The sequence below is a fragment of the Haematobia irritans genome, chromosome 1 (assembly GCF_050003625.1).
Source record: "Haematobia irritans isolate KBUSLIRL chromosome 1, ASM5000362v1, whole genome shotgun sequence".
Lineage (NCBI taxonomy): Eukaryota > Metazoa > Arthropoda > Insecta > Diptera > Muscidae > Haematobia > Haematobia irritans.
The window spans coordinates 105,768,716-105,791,506 of NC_134397.1; the positions used below are offsets into that span (position 1 = coordinate 105,768,716).

General features: G+C 35.0%; 1 protein-coding gene and 2 long non-coding RNA genes across 4 annotated transcripts in view; all 3 read right to left on the bottom strand.

Annotated features, from left to right (window-relative positions):
• The window catches only part of MTA1-like (metastasis associated 1-like), a 152,734-nt gene that overhangs the window by 2,874 nt on the left and 127,069 nt on the right, over window positions 1–22,791 (bottom strand). The window contains exons 3-12 of one of the 2 annotated variants that reach the window (XM_075291316.1): window positions 8,320–8,427; window positions 7,885–8,126; window positions 7,429–7,749; window positions 7,161–7,349; window positions 2,524–2,778; window positions 2,299–2,465; window positions 1,994–2,244; window positions 1,596–1,934; window positions 1,403–1,530; window positions 1,230–1,345 (exon numbers count right to left, since the gene is read on the bottom strand). In XM_075291316.1, coding sequence (XP_075147431.1) covers window positions 1,230–1,345; window positions 1,403–1,530; window positions 1,596–1,934; window positions 1,994–2,244; window positions 2,299–2,465; window positions 2,524–2,778; window positions 7,161–7,349; window positions 7,429–7,749; window positions 7,885–8,126; window positions 8,320–8,427 — 2,116 coding nt within the window. The remainder of the gene's footprint in view (window positions 1–1,229; window positions 1,346–1,402; window positions 1,531–1,595; window positions 1,935–1,993; window positions 2,245–2,298; window positions 2,466–2,523; window positions 2,779–7,160; window positions 7,350–7,428; window positions 7,750–7,884; window positions 8,127–8,319; window positions 8,428–22,791) is intronic. The other variant, XM_075291317.1, reaches the window with a different exon arrangement.
• LOC142221574 (uncharacterized) lies at window positions 15,396–16,385 on the bottom strand. Its single transcript, XR_012718130.1, has 4 exons — window positions 16,273–16,385; window positions 16,033–16,199; window positions 15,695–15,936; window positions 15,396–15,627 (listed from the first exon to the last, which is right to left on the bottom strand). It is a non-coding gene; the product is annotated as an uncharacterized LOC142221574 (long non-coding RNA).
• Window positions 20,532–21,629, bottom strand: LOC142221573 (uncharacterized). The gene is made up of 3 exons (XR_012718129.1): window positions 21,306–21,629; window positions 21,136–21,241; window positions 20,532–21,070 (listed from the first exon to the last, which is right to left on the bottom strand). It is a non-coding gene; the product is annotated as an uncharacterized LOC142221573 (long non-coding RNA).

Genomic DNA, 22,791 nt, shown 5'->3' on the forward strand with positions numbered 1-22,791 from the left:
GGCAGAATGGGAAAAATCGATATGGCAACTCTTAAAAACTTGGTATGTTCTATGCCTCAATTTCTTCTAATTCTATGTCATACCAATTTGCTGGTTTTTCATTTCAAACTAATTAACAATTTCTCCACATTATTTATTGCTACAACATAATATCGAAGAACCATCATAATAACACGCAAAATCACTTTTCACTACGAAAATCTTCAAAACCTTATTAGGTTTTTTTGGTATGGGTTTTTTTGTAACCGTTTTTGTTTGCATGGGTTTTTTTGGAACCGTTTTTTTTTAGTATGCGGTATCGGTTTTTTTTTTGCAAAAAAAAAATTATTTTTGTTTTGTAAAGTGCAGTGGTTGGAAAATCGACTACGGATTTAGTTAAAGAATCGAAAACTTTGTCCTATCGATAGTGGTATTTTTGTTTGTATCAACTGATTTCTATGGTACCACCACATTGAATTTCAGCAAGTTCTAATAAACAACGGCAATACTATATCGTATTTATAAAATATAATTTTGCACATATTAATATTTTCTAAGACTAAAAATGTAAGTATGTATTTTCTGTCAAAGCAAACGTTAAGTAAAGATTAAGTTTATGTAATTTAGTAACGTACAGAAGTGTAAATAAAATAAGAAAAAAATCTTTTCAATTAAAGTTCTTTATAAGACTAGAACATAAATTTACACGTTGAACAAATATTTTTTAGGGTGGTATATTACGAGTAAGTCTTGTATTTATCCAAATTTAATTTAAGGATATTAGTGTGCAGGAGTATACAAGACTATTTTGGATTCTTTAATATGCTTTGGATAACATTTAAAGGCAGTTACAATTAGTTATTCGCTAGACCCTGAATTAGAAAAATGGCAGACGCCGACTGCTATTTTAGTGAACTTTTCTGAGAGTATAGATATACTGCAATATTCGAAAATGCATATACCCAATATTGATATCATTAATTGCTTAATCAAACTGAAAGCAATCATTTAGATTAATTGAATCCAATAAAATTTTATTTGGTTTGGTCTGGAGTGTAGCACATGTTTTTTCTGCTATGGGAGATACTCTACATTTAATTTATTCACATAATAACTTTCTAATGAATGCTAAGACCAAAAGGCTCTTAATGAATAAATAAAACTTATCCAAATTAATTTTTTTCTTAAACGAACAAGTCTCGAAGAGAAATTTTACATATTAGTGCTTCATAACAAATAACGATTCTTACTTGCTGGCTTCTGTTGCCCTAAAATAGACGTCATCCGGGGCATCCATCCAACTAATAACTTGTTTCCGGCCGTTCCCTGTACGGGCCATTTGAGCAATTTTTGGTTTCCCATTAAGCTATAAAATTAAATTTGCATTGAATTTAATGTATTTTTTTGTTTCTTTAAAACTTACATGGTGTCTGGAGAGCGGTTGTCCTGAGGCAGCCATCATAGCGGCAAATTGTTCGGGGCTCGGACAATGTGAAGGCATGGGATCCTTGTTGGGTCTTTTTGTAGGTGGGCCAGCTGGTACAATGGTCACTAAAGCTCCGAGAATACACGTTGATTTATTATTGAAGTTCAAAATGCAAATAAGTAAATGTTACCTTCTGTTCCATTAAGTTGAGTCTCTTCGTGTACTCTCTTACGAATTGCCGAAGGCGCTGGAGCTGGTACTATAGTTAAATCTTTTTCCAAATCTATTATTTTGTTTGGTATTCGATCATAAAGTAAACTACCATCTGGGGCTTTCGGTGGCTTTGGGAAAAAGACTATGTCGGGTTTTGGCATCTTATCTTTGGGTGTAAGTATCAGCCACTCGTGTGGCCCAGAACCGGGAGAACCCAAACGATTTGCAATTTTTGTCACACTTCCACGGTCTTTATTTTTTAGCAAAAGCAAATTCTTAATTTCCGCTTCAGATTTTCCACTCATTCGGTTGCTGACTGTAATAACATTTGGATTTTTTTAATTATCTTATTTTTAAGATCAAGAACAAACTTACATTCCTGTTTTACCAACTGAGTATTTATGGCATAAGATGTTTGTCTGGCCGCTCTTTTCGGCTTAATTAAATTTCTACACATAATACGTGCTAGTCTGGTCATGGCATTTGTGTGTAAATAGAATGCGGTACGAGTCTTCATAATGGGCCTTGGAGAACTTGAACTAATAGCAATACCATGTGCTTGGGCATAATGACGAGCCAAATGTGTTTTGAGCTTAAACTCTTTGCCGCAGTTGACAATCGAACATCTATGATAATAGGTTATAAGTAAGGCAAATATGGGTTTTAATAGCTATACATACTTGTGCATCTGACGATTAGACAAATCGCTGAGTTTTTCTTCGTCTTGATCTGGCATTTTCTTCTTATTTTCATCCATACTGCCATCATTCTTGCTCTTTAAACCACCATATTTTTTCCAATAATCCCAACAACTTTGACACAACCGGCCATTTGTCCAAGGATACCACTAAAACATATAACGAACCAATACTGATTTCGTCCATCGATTAAAATATAATACTAACTTGTGATGATTTTATAATAGCACACGACTCGCACGGCTTCCCCAAGTTTGAGACATCAGCACCTCCATTTGTTGTTCCATTATATAGGCTGTTACTCTTTGGACCAACTTTATTTGAATTATATTGCGGTATATAAACTTGCTTCAATTTTAATTCCGCTTCAACAGCTTTAACTCGTTTTTGTTGCACATATCGATCTGTGGTTTTCCACATATAATAATATTCTATTATCTGCTTTAAGGTTTTCCAGGGAAGCTTAAATAATAGAATAGATAAATAATTAAAACGGCCTTACATTACTTTTGCAAAACAAAGAAGAATGATCAAAATATTTCAACAGACTAATTCCCTACTCCATTATGTCATTCGAAAGTTTATATTCGTATTTTCAAACGAAAAAAAAAAAACATTGATTTCATTTCCCCTATTCAAAAAGCCAAACCAATTTATATCATGGTAACAGTAATTTTCAAGGAGGCTCTACTACCCTGTAGGAATGTCTCGAACTCACTCAAAATCAAACTAACTTTTTACTAACTAATTTGAGGCGACTTTAAGCTAACTCATTATTTATGCAGTCTTGAGTCAGTTGAATTTGGCCCAAACTCACTTTTTCTCGATCAGCAATGAGTTACCTTTTTACTCACTCCAAGCTGATGCATATTTAAGTGAAGTAAAGTCATGGAAACATTTCAAATAAACAAACAAAAAATATGTATTGACTTCTATAACTGTCAATTTGGATTTGGCTTTTTATATTTGTTTCAATTTAGCTTTTATTTTCAGAGAACTTTTGTAATTTTTTGTCACGGTTAGCGGTAAGTAGCATAGAAATGCATAATTCAAACGCAATTTAATAATTAAACTTTCCTTATTTCCACTAGAACCCATCATTATCATTGAAGGAATAAATGGAAACTTCGAATAAAAGTGTTAAATGGCTGTTAGAGGACGAAGATATTGGGAAATACACTTAACCCTTTTGGACTTCCCTGACGAATCCCACCCACTTCCATTCAGTGTGCGTCATTACAAAAGTAGGTACAGCTCCCTCTGAGTTAAACGAGAAAATTAACGCAACACTCAAACTCAAGACAAGATGAACTCAACTAATAATATCCGAATTTTTACTTACGTTATATTTTATTTATTGCAAAATAATTTTAAAAAATCTGAATTGTTATTATTTTTTAATTAATTCAAAATAAAATCAATCAAAAATAATAAAACAAAAACAAAATATTTTATTATCCACAAAGAGCTCACCATAAACTAATCAGTTAAGAGCTAACTCATAGTATGCTCATATATTATCAGCCTAAAGCTAACTCACTTTGAGCTAACTTTTGGTTAGATGAAGCTTATGCAGGTTTGAGTGAGGACTGACTCGTTCGAATGACAACACGTTTTAAAACTGAATAGGATTTTACATGGGAAATGAGTTAGGATTTGAGTCACCTGTGACTCAGTTATGACTAACAATTTGTTAACTTAAAGTCACCTCAATTTCCTACAGGGTAGCCATGAAATAGGAATACAATAACAACTCAGAACGATATCAAACCAATTTTTAGTTTTCAACTGAAATTTATAAACTTTCACTACATTTTGCTGTTATGTTTTGACATTCCCAGGCCAAAAACTTTAATTTTTGGAAATCAATGTACACACATTCGAATGAAACGAACTTTCAAAAATAGAAAAACACAAATTGATTCCAATTCGAGGTTGGTTGGTTGATTCCATACGAAACGTAAGGACTAATATGATAATGCACTTAACTTTTAAATTTGTCTATTACCAGATTTGTGGAGCTATATTCCCCATCTGATATTCAATTTGAGTTGTGCGAGCGACATAAAATTTCTATGACTATCGAAATATTCCGCCAATCCGCGTAAATCGCGGTGGAAATAAAAATGCAAATGGAATTTTTTGTGGCACCCTCTGCTTACATCCTTTTATAATTGTTTTTAACCATACACACAAAGAATAAAAACCAACTAAAAAATGATTGATATTTGTTACGTTTCCAATTAAAATATTAATTGATTTAATCGGAAATAATTTTCAATTACAAACGTATTTGAAAATTATTCCGTTTCCAATTACACATGTGATTGATCCAATCACCTTTGTGATTGAAATTGAGCGATGTAAAGAGCGAAAAGAGAACAAGAGAATGTGTATTTATTCAACAACGTATGATGGAGAGATCAGCCTGTGAAAGTAACTCGTAACGAACGGTTGGGTTTTTTCGCATAAATTGAAAAACATGATTGGCGACATTCTGTCTGCTGCGTTCGAAATGTGTGCATAAATATTTTGAACGCAACAACAAATCATAGCAAAGGGTTGAAATAAATAAAATGTGCAATAACAAATGTCCACGTGGTAAAGGTTTGAAAAAATATATGGCAGAACGCATTTGAAATTACCTGTGTTTTGCGGTATTGTAAAAATGGAAAACAATCTACATTTGTTGAAGGTAAGAAATTGTGAAATGTGAATACCGTTTTCCATTGAAGCCTGTTTTCATTAAACGGACTAAAATATTATATTTTGTGTTCATTTCTTTTAGTGAGCAATTTTATTTCGTGAAATTGATCAATCAAACCCATCAACTGCATCATTTTATTATATAGGAATATAAGAATATGTTTGCAATCAAAAGGTGGGTACCGTATTGATCTTTTAAAATTGTAAAATTTTTTCACTCCTAGTTTTCTGAAAACCTAGAACGGTATGGCCACGTTGGAATTTTCACCATGAAGTTGCGAAGTAGCGTTGGCATTAAATTGCTTTTATGTTTTACCTGCCTTTTTCGGTTTGAACTCAAGTAGAGAGCAGTATATCTGATATATAAACTAATGTAATGGTAAAAAAGTTCTTTCTTTTGGATTTAAAAATATGAAAAATATTCAAAAATAATAAAAATATGTATTTTCCATTTATATTTTTTTATTTCCAGAATTTGTAAAGTATCATCAATATAACACCAAAAATTACATTGTTTTGCCATTAGCTACAGAAGAAGAATATAAATCTGCAACCTGGAAATAAAAATTGAGCTTGATATCCTATGCAGGTAATGTTTAACAAAGTTAACTTTTAATTGAACAAAATTAAATTCGAGTTATTCAGTTTTCTTTCAGAAAAACTAATTTAGTTTACAGGCTGCTGATTTATTGGAAATCATGCTGACATGGTTATTATGATAAGGAAGATAATGATTTATATACTTTATATTTTAACCCTTTAGTTGTTATTGATCATAATTGTATGTCTAAGTTATTTTAGAACAAAACACACAAATAACAAAAACCAAATTCTTTAGTCTATAGCATAATTCAGAAAAATAAAATATTGAAGATGTTTTATAAGAAACGCATATTTTCAAATAAAACTAAATAATACTTCGGGGGCGCAATATATACATTGCCAATACCAATTATTAATTTAATTGAATCAATTAAATAGTTGATTGATTTTTGTCGCGAAATTAATTCAAATTTTAATTGAATCTATTAAAACTGTTTTATGTCAAAACCAATCATTTTTTTAATTGATTCAATCACACAATTAATCGATTGTGTGACAAAATTCATTTAAATTTGTAATTGAAAATCGTGGTGATTTTCAATCCAAATGGGTGATTGATACTATCATTTTCGTGATTGAAGACATTTCAATTTAAAAAATGATTGAATCCGCGAATTTTGTGATTGAAATAAAAAAAAAAATTTGTGTGTAGTTAGTAACTCTTGCCCTTGAATATCCTTTATTCAAATTTGACATTACCACCATCATCGTGTAAAGTACCTTAGTTCGGTTAAGGGAACTTAAGTTTGAAAGTCGATATTTTTATCGAAACACCCGAAAGCCTATATCAGTACTTATGCCTTTTCGAGGCGATCGTATGACATTTTCATTATAATCCATTATGGGCACAAAATTCTGAGTACTATTTTTAATATGCTTTTATTATAAGCATTATGCACATGTTTTATACCTATTGTGATTAATCGGTCGCTACGTGGATCAAATTACAAAATTACGCTCATTGAAAAAAGACTCTAATCTCTGGAGTTGGTATTATGCACACAAAATTATAATAAGAACAGAATAAAGTTCAAAGTTAACAGAATCGTACACTTTGTGCTTGGAATTCGTAGGTTCGATCATGTTAGTATGTAAATTATTCCTTAGACACAGTTTTGAACTGTATATTTTATTGCGAAGAAAGTACTCAGGTGATTAAATTTTACTATTTATGAGTTCAAGCAACGCTAGTACAGATATTTCTAAATGCACGATTTCAAAAAATGTCTGCCATTGTAGATTGGTGAATGTTATTTGAACATATAGGCATATTTTTGAACATTTTTTAATTTTTATTTTGCTATGAGGTGTGCCTTCCGTGTGAGAGTTTTTAACAATCAAATTTTTATTTTCCCTTATCGTATTGTTTTTTTTTTACATGTAATTAAATTTCTTATATAATTAAATTAGTTTTAGTGACAATGCGCTATTATTAGTCTACTGGCTTTTTGTCTTAATAAATAAATAGAAATGAAAAAACTAGCGGCCTTTGCTATGAATCAATGATGGGCGATTCAGCACACATTAATACTTACAAAATCTTGTCGGATATCATTGAAATCTTTGCCATATTTATCTAATGCTTCTTCGAAGAGATTTGCTTCTGAAGCACTCCAGTCTTCTATTTCATCTCGACATAAAACTGGACCAGTGGAAGGAACTAAGGAACACATTGCTTCTTCTATGGAATAATTATGTTTGTGCAAAGTGTCCATGGCGTGAAACTGTAGAGAAAAAAAGGTAAAGAAGCGAATGACAGAAACCATAAAAAAGGAAAAGTTGAAGAATTGTTTTTCCACACACCAATGTTATGTCTCGACTGGCTGCGGCCGCTGACATATGCAAGGATGGTTGTTTAACTGAACTACTACAGTCCAAAGCTCTTGCGAATGTACCAATAGAACGGGACACAACCAAAAATTGATCAATTTTTCGATCGTTTAGACTATGACGCGGAGTCCATATCAACGTCTCCAAATCTTCCAATTTACGATCATCCGTATGAGTGTCTTTAAGTTTAGCCGGAATTTCACTTTGATAACGGCTGCCAACACGTATTTCTCCCTTGTCGGCTAAGAGTGTTTTTTGTGTGGGGTCAAATACCAAGCAATAGAAAAAGGTATCCTAAAATAATTGGTTGAAAAGTTTTTAGTTTTATTGCAATCGTTGAATACAGAATAGGAGTCTTATTTATCACTACTTTTCACAACAACAAGATTGTTGTGGAGCAACTTGGAACATTGGAAATTTACGACTCACGTCTTTATTTATATAACTTTGCAGAGATTCCGTTTCATTTAACAATGTCACTGAACATTTTCCTCGGATTTGTGTGGCGGGTAAAGACTCTACTTGTCGTGAAAGAAATAATTCACGATGTTTGATTTGATAACGTTGTTTTACTGTTAAGGGTTCACTCTTTTCGGAGTTCCCACTATTTCCACCAGCAGCTTTATCACCAGTTGCACTTACAGGACTCGTACGTTCCTCATCAAGAGCAGCTAAAAGATAAAACACGAACAATTAATCAAAAATTTCACGAATATGAGGTATGCTACAAAAAATAAAATGAAAATACAGGTCTACGAGTGCTGTTTTGTCTCATTGCCGTTAATCTATTATGATTTATATGAAAATCTTTTTAATTTATGTCTATAATGTGTACAATTTAAAATTTATTTTCGAGATTGATACCTATCGAAGGATCTAACACAGCTTGTGCCGCCTGTTCTTCTCCTACTGGAGTTCTAAGCCATGTTTTCTTCAGCTTCATTGCCAGAGGGGAGTCTTCAGCAGTTGCCACTAAATAATTTGGAAAAAAAATTTATATTACGTTTTTGTAATAAAAGTGTTTGTATAGTTTAAGGAATAAATATAAATAATTTAATATACCAAAGCATAATGAAAACAGTTTTTGCACTGGAAAGCATTTACGTTCAAGATTTAAAACTACCGCTACAGAGTCGCACTGCAAATAAAGGGTTATTGGTTCAACTTATTGCTAGCTGAATACACCAATGTTGGAGCGCCGCCTCTTCATTGTATATCTCTCATTTCGTTGTATCTCGCTACACTACCAGCATTTCAAAGTTCCATTTCATCCTCATCGCTACCACCGACCCGTAAGTGACACTACAACAATCGCCAAATGTGATGGGGAAAGAGTATCAAAAAGTACGAAATGTCATGAAAGTATTTTGCCATCCCTATTTTTTACAAGAGCCATTTAACACCAAGCACAACTAGCTTATTATAATTTAAATAAAAACAAAAATGAAGTGCTGAAAATATAGTTATTACGCTTAAAATTGTGAAAGGTATATTGGTGAATAATTTTCGACTTTCCAAATGGAATAAAATGATAGTCTTTCAAATATTTTTCCAGATACGTTGCCTCCCCCCATCAAGAATAAACACTGATAGACGCTGGACCGTGCCAGCATTTTTTGAATTTGACGGCGCTTCTGAGAATCCCCACCACGTCGAACAGTTGTATACATGTGCGTGAAGATAAATTGTAAATAGCTAAGACAGAAACCAGACAGATTTAGCCGCGCACCGAATGGTTTAATTGAGTTATGCTAAGGCGACCAAAAAATTGTTATATATATTTTGACTACTTTGGACAAATAATAAATTAACTAAGCGACAAATTTGATGCCATAATAAAGGCCTAGGAGCCCACTTTCAGAAAATAAGGTCACATAGATCAAAAACACAATAACGATTGAGATATTGTAGAAATAAAACCGCACTAATGGATCCTTAATTTTTATAAATTCAGGCCACTGTGCAAAACTGGCCAGGATATTTTGGTATCAGGAGAAAGGTCATAACGTGAACTTTCTGGCTATATGGTCGCTATATTCGACAGCAATCCAGAAAATTGTGTTTTATCCAAGTTAATAGGAAATTACGAACTACGATAGAAATATAAAGAAAACTGGCCCACTGTGCATTTTAACATAGTTGTAAAAGAACCATTGTGGTCAAGTAAAACACGTTTGTTTGGGTGTTTATTAATTTGATTTAATATGTACAAATTATTCCATGTATAACATTTATGTGACGAGTTTTGGATATCGCATACGACTGTTTTGGACATGGTGGAGAATCTCAGAAGTGCCGTGAAATTCAAAAAATGTTGGCAAATTACTTGCCAATAATAATAAAATACTTGCAAACACCTAATCGGTATATACAGATATAAATCGATGGTCAATCAACTACGTATATATTTATCAAACTGTAATATTATGGCCTCGATTATCCGTCATTCGAATGATCAAGGCGGTTCGAGAATTTCAACAATTGAAATTGCCTCTTTCGAATGACGATTAAATTGGAAAATAGTCTCTAGATTCCCAATATTTAAGAGTAGTCTATACATAATAGGAGGGATCTACCGGGGTGCGATGGTTAGCATGCTCGCCTTGCATACGAGGGCAGTTCGGAAACTTCTTAGCCTAGCACAAAAAGCGCGGTATAAACAGAAAAAAGTTAAGTGTTTTGGAAACTTCCATCTCTGTTATGAACACATATTAAATTTTGTTTCGATCTGGCAACTCCTTCATATAGTAACAGGTGTTCAAAAAAGACGCATCCGCAATTTTTTTACAATGGAAAAATTAGAAATGCGTGCTGCCATTAAATATTTACATAAACAAGGTTTATCGGGACAAGAAATTCATAATGATATGGTGAATGTGTTAGGTGAAAGTGCTCCTTCATAGGCAACAGTAAAAAATTGGGTTGCTGAATTTAAACGTACAAGCATTGAAGATGAACCACGTAGTGGACGTCCAAAAACAGCAACAACAACAACAATTGTAGCCAAAGTGCATGATTTGGTATTAAATGATCGACGAATAACTGATAAGTCTCCGGTCTAGCAAAGAAAAACAGATTTTTTTGTCAAAATTAGTTTTTATTATTCAACATAGTTCAAGAAAAAGTCGCTGGGGGCCTGATCTGGAGAATACGGTGGGTGGGGAAGCAATTCGAAGCCCAATTCATGAATTTTTGCCATCGTTCTCAATGACTTGTGGCACGGTGCGTTGTCTTGGTGGAACAACACTTTTTTCTTCTTCATATGGGGCCGTTTTGCCGGGATTTCGACCTTCAAACGCTCCAATAAAGCCATATAATAGTCACTGTTGATGGTTTTTCCTTTTTTATCAATCGATAAAAATTATTCCATGCGCATCCCAAAAAACAGAGGCCATTACTTTGCCAGCGGACTTTTGAGTCTTTCCACGCTTCGGAGACGGTTCACCGGTCGCTGTCCACTCAGCCGACTGTCGATTGGACTCAGGAGATGGAGCCATGTTTCATCCATTGTCACATATCGACGGAAAAACTCGTGTGTATTACGAGTTAACAGCTGCAAACACCGCTCAGAATCATCAACACGTTGTTGTTTTTTATCAAATGTGAGCTGGCGCGGCACCCATTTTGCACAGAGCTTCCGCATATCCAAATATTGATTAATGATATGACCAACACGTTCCTTTGATATCTTTAAGGCCTCTGCTATTTCGAACAACTTTATTTTACGGTCATTCAAAATCATTTTGTGGATTTTTTTGATGTATTCGTCGGTAACCAACTCTTTCGGGCGTCTACTGCGTTCACCGTCCTCCGTGCTCATTTCACCACGCTTGAATTTTACATACCAATCAATTACTGTTTATTTCCCTGGGGCAGAGTCCGGAAACTCATTATCAAGCCAAGTTTTTTGCTTCCACCGTATTTTTTCCCCTTCAGAAAACGGTATTTTATCAAAACACGAAATTCCTTTTTTTATTTTTTTACCATAACAAAAGTTGCTTCACAAAAGACGCACTATCTAATAAACTAATTGACTTACAGATGTCGAATTTTGACACGAATCATTTGAAGGTTGGTACTATATAAAAATAATATGCATTTAATACTAGCGACGCCATCTATGTGTCAGACCGGGGACTTATCAGCCAACCTGTTAAAAGTGAGTGAAATTGCTAATATCATGGGCATCTCAAATGATCGAGTCCATTTAATCCTGCATGAAGAACTACAGATGAAAAAGCTTTCTACAAGATGGGTGCCGCATTTGTTAACAGTCGATCAAAAACGCATAAGAATGGATTTTAAGCGTCGTTTCATAACTGTTGATGAGACATGGATCCACCACTATACTCCAGAGACAAAAGAACAATCCAAACAATGGACTTTAGCTGGAGGAAGTGCCCCAAAGAAGGCAAAAACAATTCAATCGGCTGGTAAGGTTATGTCAACGGTTTTTTGGGACTTCAAAGGTATTTTATTGATTCACTATCTGCAAAAGGGTAACACAATAAATTCAGAGTACAATTGCAATATTAATGTACAAATTCGAGAAAAACGTCCTGGCTTACAACACAAAAATAATTTTTTAACAAGACAACGCACAAGAGTGTTTTAACAATGGCTAAAATCAACGAATTAAAGTACGAGTTGCTTGACCACCCACCTTATTCTACTGATTTAGCTCCCAGTTACCTTTACTTGTTCCCAAATCTAAAAAAAAATCCTTGCTGGTAAGCGTTTTACCTCAAATGAAGATGCAATTACAGTTGTAAACCACTATTTTGAAGACCTTGAGGAAAACTATTTTAATCAAGGGATAGAATTGCTAGAAGAGCGTTGGCCTAAGTGTATTGAAGTCAGGAGATTATATTGAAAAATAAAAATATTTTTGAAAAACTAACTATTCTCTTTCATTGATAGGCTAAGAAGTTTCCGAACCGCCTTCGTACACAGGGTCGTGGGTTCGAACCCAGTTTCGACCAATCACCAAAAAGTTTTTCAGCGGTGGATTATCCGACCTCAGTAATACTAGTGACATTTCTGAGTCAAAGCTTCTTTAAGTGGTTTCACTGCAATGTGGAACGCAGTTCGGACTCGGCTATTAAAAAGGAGGTTCCTTATCATTGAGCTTAACATAGAATCGGGCAGCACTCAGTGATAAGAGAGAAGTTCACCACTGTGGTTCACAATGGACTGAATAGTCTAAGTGAGCCTGAGATATCGGGCTGCCAAATAGTAGATTGATTTTTGTCGCGAAATTAATTAAAAATTTAATTGATTCAATTAAAACAATGATCGAATTTTATGTGAAAACCCAATCACTTTTTAATTGATTCAATCACACAATTAATTGATTCCATGACAAAAGGCAATTAAATTTTTAATTGAAAATCGTGTTGGTTTTCAATCAAAATAGGTGATTGATACTATTATTTTCGTGATTGAAGACATTTCAATTAAAAAAATGAATCTGCGATTTTCGTGATTGAAATCAAATTTTTTTACAAGATTTTCGCATGAAAAGTTGATTTTAACAATCTGTTATATATAAAGTATTTGGCACAGCCGCATAAAATAATTTACACCAAAGAAACTGAACATCTATTAGGGCTGTCATTCGGGATCGATTTCTATAAATCCTGGGATTCGGGATTTCCGGGATTCTTCAAATATTTTAAGTAATAACAATCTCCAGCGCTAAAAAATGTTATAAATTAAACCAATTTAGATTAATTCAATTTTATTATCAAAAAAAAAAAAAAAAAACAAAAGATAAGAGTAAACAAGTATATACAGCAGTAAGTTCGGCCGGACCGAATCTTTAATACCCACCATCATGAATCAAATATTATAGTTTCCTTTGACATTTTCGGGGGGGGTTTTATGACTGATATTCTCCCAGGCAGAGCAGTTCAATCAGAACACTTCCCAGTGCGCCTTCTATACCCTCAAGAAGAGAAATCAGTCTATATTGAGGCCTTACCAAATCGACCGATAAAAACTAAATCCGATAAACATTTTTGTGAGTCTAAAATATCAGTATATTTACAATTTCAGGCAAATCGGATAAAAACTACGGTTAGGTTAGGTTAGGTTAAAGTGGCAGCCCGATTAAATTTCAGGCTCACTTAGACTATTCAGTCCATTGTGATACCACATTTAACTAAAAGTACCTATTACATATGGGCACTTCTAGTCTTAACCACTGAACCTTCTCTATTATTTACTTTTGTGGAACCAACCAGATTGCTCCAAAAACATTAACAAACTGCTTAAGTTAACGTTTTCCAGGTCAGCCAGTAATCTAAAGCTATATGCTCCTAAAATTCGCTTACGCCTTACACAAAAAGCAGGACACTCACACAAGAGGTGTTTAATTGATTCCTTTTCCTCCACGTCATGACAGCTTATACAATAGTCATTATACTTCGCACCTATAGTTTTTGCAAATTCGCCTATCAGGCAGCGACCCGTTATAGCAGATATTAGGAGTGCTATCTGACGCCTTGAGAACACTAGCATATCTTGTGTGCGGTTTAAGTTTAAATGGGGCCATATTTGCTTGGTGTCGTTACAACCCTTGCAATTTTCCCATCGAATATTGGCCATCATAACAGCCTTCTCACGCAGTAAGAGCTTGCAGGTGGCCAGAGGCATACCAACAGATTCTAGTTCCCCTGGAATATGTAAGGTAGTTCCTAGCCTTGCTAACACATCTGCTTCACAGTTCCCCGGTATGTTCCTATGACCAGGCACCCATATTAGGTGAATATTGTACTGCTCAGCCATCTCGTTGAGAGATTTGCGGCAGTCTATGGCCGTTTTTGAGTTAAGGAACACAGAGTCAAAGGATTTTATTGCAGGTTGACTGTCTGAGTATATATTAATGCCAATATTTGTTGGAACATTACTTCTCAGCCAATTCACCACCTCTCTTATTGCCAATATTTCAGCCTGAAAAACACTACAGTGATTAGGTAATCTTTTCGCTATTCGAATTTCCAGATCTTTAGAATATACTCCGAACCCCACTTGTCCATTCAATTTGGAGCCATCAGTATAGAAATCTATATATCTTTTATTCCCCGGGGTCTGTGTACACCACGCCTCACTGTTGGGAATTAGAGTTTCAAACTTTTTGTCGAAAAGTGGTTTTGCCAGGGTGTAATCCACTACGTTAGGCACATCTGGCATTACTTTGAGGACCGAACTATGACCGTACATTTTTTCCGACCACAGCGATAGCTCGCGCAACCGCACAGCCGTTGTTGCAGCTGACTGTTTGGCCAAAATGTCTAAAGGCAATAGATGTAGTATGATATTAAGGGAGTCTGTTCCTGTCTTACTAAATGCGCCTGAGATACATAAGCTCGCCATACGCTGAACTTTATCTAAACAAGTCGGTTTCTGAAGTGCCGGCCACCAGACTAAACACCATATAGCATTATAGGTCTAACCACTGCCGTGTATAGCCAATGGACAATTTTTGGTCTTAGTCCCCACTTTTTCCCTATTGCCTTTTTGCACGAGTACAAAGCTACACACAAAAAAAATTTTTTTGATTTCAATCACGAAAATCGCGGATTCAATCATTTTTTTAATTGAAATGTCTTCAATCACGAAAATGATAGTATCAATCACCCATTTTGATTGAAAACCAACACGATTTTCAATTAAAAATTTAATTGACTTTTATCACGGAATCAATTAATTGTGTGATTGAATCAATTAAAAGCGTGATTGATTTTTAACATAAAATTCAATCACAGTTTTAATTGAATCAATTAAAATTTTAATTAATTTCGCGACAAAAATCAATCAACTATTTGATTCATTCAATTAAATAATTAATTGAAATTGGCTATAAATTTCAATCAAAAAATATATATTGCGACCCCAAAATCGTATTTAATTTTATTTGAAATAAAAGAAAATATGTGTTTCTTATAAAACATATTTAACATTTTATTATTTTTTGAATTATGCAATAAACAAATAAATTTGGTTCTTGTCATTTGTGGTTTGTTCTAATATAACTTACAAATACAATTACATAAATTATATAAATCATTATCTTCCTTATAATAATAACCATGTTAGCATGGTCCTTCTAATATGTAGATGCGCCTAGATTTCCAATAAATCAGCAGCCTGTAAGCTAAATTAGTTTTTCTGAAAGTAGACAGAATAATTCGAATTTAATTTTGTTAAATTAAAAGTTAATTTTGTTAAACATTACCTGCATAGAATATCAAGTTCATTTCTTAGTTCCAGGTTGCAGATTTATAATCTTCTTTTGCAGTTGTAGTCTTTTAGCATAAAAAGGTGTATTAAGGAGCTCGATAATTTAATTTTAGTAACAATTCCTTTCCAAAATTTCCGCACATTGAAATCGTCTATTAAAATTTGAACCAATCATAGACAAAAATAATGGGAAAGCAATGTAATATTTGGTATTATATTGATGATACTTTGCAAATTCTAAAAATAGAAAAAATATATAAATGGGAAATACATATTTTTATTATTTTCGGATATTTTTCATATTTTTAAATCCAAAAGAAAGAACTTTTTTACCATTACATAATTCAGCTCATTAGTTTATATATCAGATATACTGCTCTCTACTTGGGTTCAAACTGAAAAAGGCAGGTAAAACAAAAATACAATTTAATGCCAACGCCACTTCGCAACTTCAAGGTGAATCTTCCAACAAACCCATACCGCTCTTGGTTTTAAGAAAACTAGGAGTGAAAAAAATTATAATTTTAAAAGATCAATACGGTACCCACATTTTTGTTTCAAACATATTCTTACATATTTGATAAAATGATGGAGTTGATGGGATTGATTGGTCAATTTCACGAAATAAAATTGGTTACTAAAAGAAATGAATAAAAAATATATTATTTTAGTCCGTTTAATGTAAACAGGCTTCAATGGAAAACGGTATTCACATTTCACAATTTCTTACCTTCAATAAACGTAGATTGTTTTCCATTTTCACAATACCACAAAACACAAACACAGGTAATTTCAAATGCGTTCTCTCATATATCTTTTTCAAACCTTTACCACGTGTCCGTTTGTTGTTGCACACTTTATTTATTTCAACCCTTTGCTATGATTTGTTGTTGCGTTCAAAATATTTATGCACACATTTTGAATGCAGCAGACAGAATGTCGCCAATCATGTTTTTCAATTTACGCGAAAAACAAAAACCCAACCGTTCGTTACGAGTTACTTCCACAGACTGATCTCTCCATCATACATTGTTGAATAAATACCCATTCTCTTGTTCTCTTTTCGCTCTTTCCATTGCTCAAAATTATTCAGTTTCAATCACAAAGGTGATTGGATCAATCACATGTGTAATTGGAAACGGAAAAAATTTCAATCACGTTTGTAATTGAAAATTATTTCCGAATTGATTAATAAATTGATTGAATCAATTAATATTTTAATTGGAAACGTAACAAATATCAATCATTTTCTTAATTGGTTTTTATTCGGATTTGATTAAATAATTAATTGAATCAATTAACATATTAATTGAATCCGTTTCCAAATTCAATTAACTGTTTAATTGAAAAAATTTTGGTGATAATTTTTTGTGTGTACCGTGGCTTTTCTCGCCCTCTCTTCAATATTAAGCCTAAAATTCAGCTTCCTGTCCAAAATAACGCCAAGGTATTTTGCACACTCACCAAAGGGAATTTCAGTACCCCCTAAGGAAATGGGCCTAACCGTGGGAGTTTTGCGATCTTTGCAGTACATGACTATTTCTGTCTTTGCTGGATTTACACCAAGACCATTATCTTTCGCCCATTTCTCAGTCATCCGGAGAGCTCTCTGTATAATATCTCTGATTGTGGATGGGAATTTTCCCCTGACTGCTAGCGCCACATCATCTGCGTATGCCACCACTTTTATCCTTTCTTTTTCTAGAGAAACCAGAAGGTTGTTTATAGCAACATTCCAAAGAAGAGGTGATAGAACTCCTCCTTGGGGAGTGCCTCTGTTCACATACCTTTGTATGTTTGCTTGCCCTAGTGTGGCTGAAATACGTCTCTTTATTAGAAGTTCGTCTAACAGCCTAAGTATACCTGGATCAACATTCAGAGTTGTCAGTCCATTTAATATCGAGCTCGGATGGACATTATTGAACGCCCCTTCGATGTCTAGAAACGCCACGATTGTGTATTCTTTGACAGATAGTGAGCTTTCAATAAAGCTGACCAGTTCATGCAATGCGGTCTCAGTAGACCTGCCTTTCGAGTATGCATGCTGTCGTTTCGAGAGCAAACTTGAATCCACGCTAATTCTAAGATACATGTCTATCATCCTCTCCAGGGTCTTAAGTAGGAATGAGGATAAGCTGATTGGTCGGAAATCCTTCGCACTCGAGTGAGAGGCTTTTCCTGCTTTAGGTATGAAGACGACTTTTGTTTCCCTCCACTTTTCTGGAATATATGCTAAGTTTACACATTGTTTATATATCACCGTCAACCAGGGGATAATTCTTTCAGCCACTGCCTGTAACTCCGCCGGAGTAATTCCATCAGGTCCGGGGGATTTGAATGATCCAAAGCTATTTAAAGCCCATTTTATTCTAGATTCCGACACAATTTCCTCGATAGGAAGTGATCGCCGAGCCTGTTACACCGCCGGAACATGGTTCAACCGTCTGATTTCCAGGGAAGTGTGTGTCCAAAAGTACCTCCAACGTCTCCTCACTGGACGTTGTCCAATTTCCCTCCGATGTTTTAATGAAACCTGGAGCAGTGTTAGTGGATGCTAGTACCTTCCGTAGTCTGGAAGCCTCTGACGTATTCTCAATACTGCTACAGTAATCATCCCAAGAGTTTTGTTGAAACCTTCATCTTGTAAGTGTCCCAATCCTCCGGAGCTCTTGTGGACTTTGCTTTGTTAAAGAGCTTCCTGCAGGATTTCCTCATATTACTTAACTCCGTAGTCCACCATGGCGGCCGATTTTTTCCCCTTGGCTTTCCTCTAGGGCAAGCAGCTTTCAGTGAAATGTTGAAGGCCTTCGTAATCCGCTCCACTGCGTGTTCGATATCTTGCACAGTGTTCATATTTGTCTCCGGCATTTCCGGTATCATCAAATTGAACGATTCCCTATACCTATTCCAATCAGCTTTCCTAACATTTGGCGGAAATATGGTCTTTGAAGTACGAACAGCCAATCTGAAACTGATGTAGCGATGATCTGAGAAGCTATGTTCCCTCAAAACTTGCCACTCAGATATCTTATCATTCAGTTCCGGAGAGGTCAACGTTACGTCCAAAACCTCTTGTCTGTTCCTGGTGACGAAGGTTGGTGCATCTCCCTTATTGCAAACTACCAGGTTAGTACGCAAAATAAACCAGGGATCCGGAGCGGTCCATTTTTTTCGCTCCGCTCCGCTCCCGCTCCGGAGAAAAAAAAACCGCTCCGCTCCGAGAAAAAAAAATCGCTCCGCTCCGCTCCACGCTCCGCTCCTCTTCGAGAAAATTATAGTACAAGCATTGTATTATTTGTTCAATTGAGTTTTATTTTATTTAGAAAAATCGGGCGGTACATACATGGGAGGTATAGCTAAATCTGAACCGATTTCTTTGATTTTTTTGCACATATAGTTAGTGCTATAGAAGATTACATTTCGCCAACTTTGAGTAAGATCGGTTGATAAATAAGGGTTTTATGACCTAATTTGGCAAAATCGGGCGATACATATATATGGGACCTATATCTAAATCTTAACCGATTTCGATGAAATTTTCAGACTTAAAGGGTGATACAGAAGATTATTTTGTGCTAAATTTGACGACGATCGGTTAGTAAAAAAGTGCAACGTGACCCCATTTGTCGAAATCGGGCAATACATACATATGGGAGATGAGTTGTTCTTCAACCGTTGAACTGAACGGACGTGTTTTTTAATAGCGGAGTATTTCATCGTAATAAGTACTTATTACGAATTTCACGTGTGGTGGAAATAATAAACCACCATGCAGCGAAATTCAAAGTCATCCACTGGGTTGCTAACTTCAGGGCCCAGTGGACGGGTAACGACTGAAGTTATAAATTTGGGCATCGACCAAGAGTCAGGCCCAATTAGTCGACCTGTAGACGGGTCGACTGGCGGTGACACTTTGGCAAGTCGAACCTTTTCTAAGGTGACGACATCAAAAGGAGGCAATCCCTCTCGAAAGAGATTCAAGGAACGAAGAAATGCTTTGTTTATCCTAAAGAAATTAGGATCAGTCGACCCAAGCACGTTGTCGGCTAAGCAAAGCGATTCCTTAAAATGGGCTCAAGGAGTTCTTGAAGCTGGAAAAAGGGAACGATCACCGGATGAGCTGCCATCCTCTAAACGGGATCAAAGATCGTTTGCCTCAGTTGCAAAAGACAGCCTTGTGATGGCTATTATTAATAAAGGAGCATTGGACGGTATGATTCCAAGGCAAAAATGGGGGAAATTGAGAACGCGATGTCTGGTGTCTACTCAGAGGTGCGAAAAAAGTTTCCCGGACCAAGTCCTCGACGGCAAGATGCTGGATGGTATCAAGGACGATATAAGTTAATAGCTTTTGCAGACCAGAGGTCTATGGATTGCTTTAAAGCTGCATTGATGCTAATTGGTGAAGTTTGGGAAGGAGCCGCTTTGGAGTTAGTCGATAAAAAAGACATACCGGCTAAACCTAGAGCACATGCATGGATACCGGCAAACCCTCTTGATCCTGACCCAATAAACACAAACGTTTGAAAAATGCTAAATTTCAACAATTTTTCAAACATTTTTTCAAAGGATTAGGGTAATATTCAAGTTGAGAAATTGTTGAGAAAATCGCGTTCTCAACAAAAAACAGACATTACCCTCAACAGTGAAATTCAACACATTAGCAATAATATCTTAAGTGTTATCCTCAAATTGAAATGCATTGCTACTCAATAATTTGTCAAACAATTTTCGATGCGAGTCAAATTCAAAATTAACATCGTTGCAAATACTTTTCAACCTAAATTTGTATGAATGATATCCCCACTTCAAATTGAAAGTCAAAGCCAAAATTCTATGAATTTTGTATAATTTATTCATTTTCATCAAAATAAAATATATAATAATACACTACACTACATAATACACTACAATACCAATCGATAAATAATAATCTTATTAAACATATCAACAAATAAGAACAAAAAAAAAACAACAAAACTTTAAATATCTTAAACATTATTAGTAAACACTTTTGCATTGATAATTCGTTTTCCTTCCTTTTGGTGTCATAAAACAGCATTAACATTTATTAACAAGCGGGCAATTTGAAATTAGGAACGTACTGGACCGCGTGTTAGAATTGATTTCCAGCAGAAGGAATTCACAAACTATCCATTTTAAACTGATAATAGCATATGAATTAAACTGACGATGTGATGCCCATTTTCATCCAGAAGTTGTTGATTTCAACAATTTGTTGTTTTTAACAATTTTAATTGGTTGCACTTGTAATGTTTCTGGAAACTTTTTCTTGTCGATAAGCCACTCATTTTTCATTGGTCGGCTTCTTAATGTTTGCAAGAATGTAGCATCCAAAGATTTTGGTTTTCTGCAAAGAGATTTAAATTTAGTGACTTCTCTAAAGTGTTGATTTAATTTTTCATATTGACGTACCAATTATTATAAACTATTTGAAGCAGTTCCAGTTAATTGTCCACCATTTTTTCATCGGTCAGCTTTTTAATGTTTTCAAGAACGTAGAATCCATAATTTTAGTTTTCTGCAAAGAGATATACATTTAGTGACTTCCTTAAAGTTTTATTTCATTTTTTATTTTCACTTACCTATTTTTATAAACTATTTGGTTATTTGTCTAAAATTTTCCATTTTTTTATTTCTTGCAATTGACCACGAACTTCGTTGCACAAATAAGTATTGAAAACCACATGGGTTTTTCGTTGCATTTTAGGGTAGTGTTTAATCAAAGTTTTCTCATATTATCTTCAACAACTTTTCAAAGATTTCGTCAACATTTTGGCAAATTGGAAGTAATTCGCAAACAGTTTGAAGATGTATTGAATATGAGCTATTTCAAGTCAAGTTGAATTTATGTTGAAAATTATATTTACCCTCAAACTGAAAAGTTATTGCATTTGAAAAACGCTCATCCTGTGTTTATTGGGGAGTCAATACTAGAGAGACTAAAAGAATGTAACCCAGATCTTCCAACCGCCGATTGGAAGGTTGGTCGTTTGGATGAGGTGGATGGACCAAGACGACATGCGGTGTTTATATTAAACATAGAGTCGCTGCCACATCTAGCCCAGACCCAAGGACGCGTAAGTTATGGCTTTCATGATATCCATATGAAGGTATACAAAAGCGATCAGCCAAAGGATTCCGAAACGGACAAGCCTCCGGTAGAGTCAGCAGTGGAAAAAAATCACCAAAACTGAACCGCGGATTGTTGCGAGAGTCACCGAGATCTGTGAAGAGGAAGCCCTTGATGACTCAATTGAAGCGGCTGATGTGACGGTGGTTGAAAATTTGGATGGTTCTACGGTTCCTCCAGATAAATCTTCACCATTGTAAGGCCGCTTGTGCTGCCTTAAAAGTTCTCCTGATGAAAGGAGACATAGATATAGTTCTTATTCAAGAACCATACATATATAAGAACAAGATCTGTGAATTAAGCACTCCGGGTTTCAAACTTTTGCATAATACCGGTACCGATATAAATCGAGCATGTATAATTGCTAAAAACGAACTAAACTTGTTTCTGCTTCCTTCATTGAGCAATGCAGACACTGTCGTAGCCAGTCTAGAGATATCCACATGCAAATATTGGGTATCTTCGGTCTACATGGGACATGATAGGGAGATGCCACCCTGTGCCGTTAAGACCTTAGTTGAGGAGTCACTAAAAACAAAGACAAAACTCATTATGGGATGCGATGCAAATGCACATCATAGTATTTGGGGAAGTAGTGATACTAATGCAAGGGGAGAGTCGCTAATAGAGTTTATTTTGCGTACTAACCTGGTAGTTTGCAATAAGGGAGATGCACCAACCTTCGTCACCAGGAACAGACAAGAGGTTTTGGACGTAACGTTGACCTCTCCGGAACTGAATGATAAGATATCTGAGTGGCAAGTTTTGAGGGAACATAGCTTCTCAGATCATCGCTACATCAGTTTCAGATTGGCTGTTCGTACTTCAAAGACCATATTTCCGCCAAATGTTAGGAAAGCTGATTGGAATAGGTATAGGGAAAAGTTCAATTCGATGATACCGGAAATGCCGGAGACAAATATGAGCACTGTGCAAGA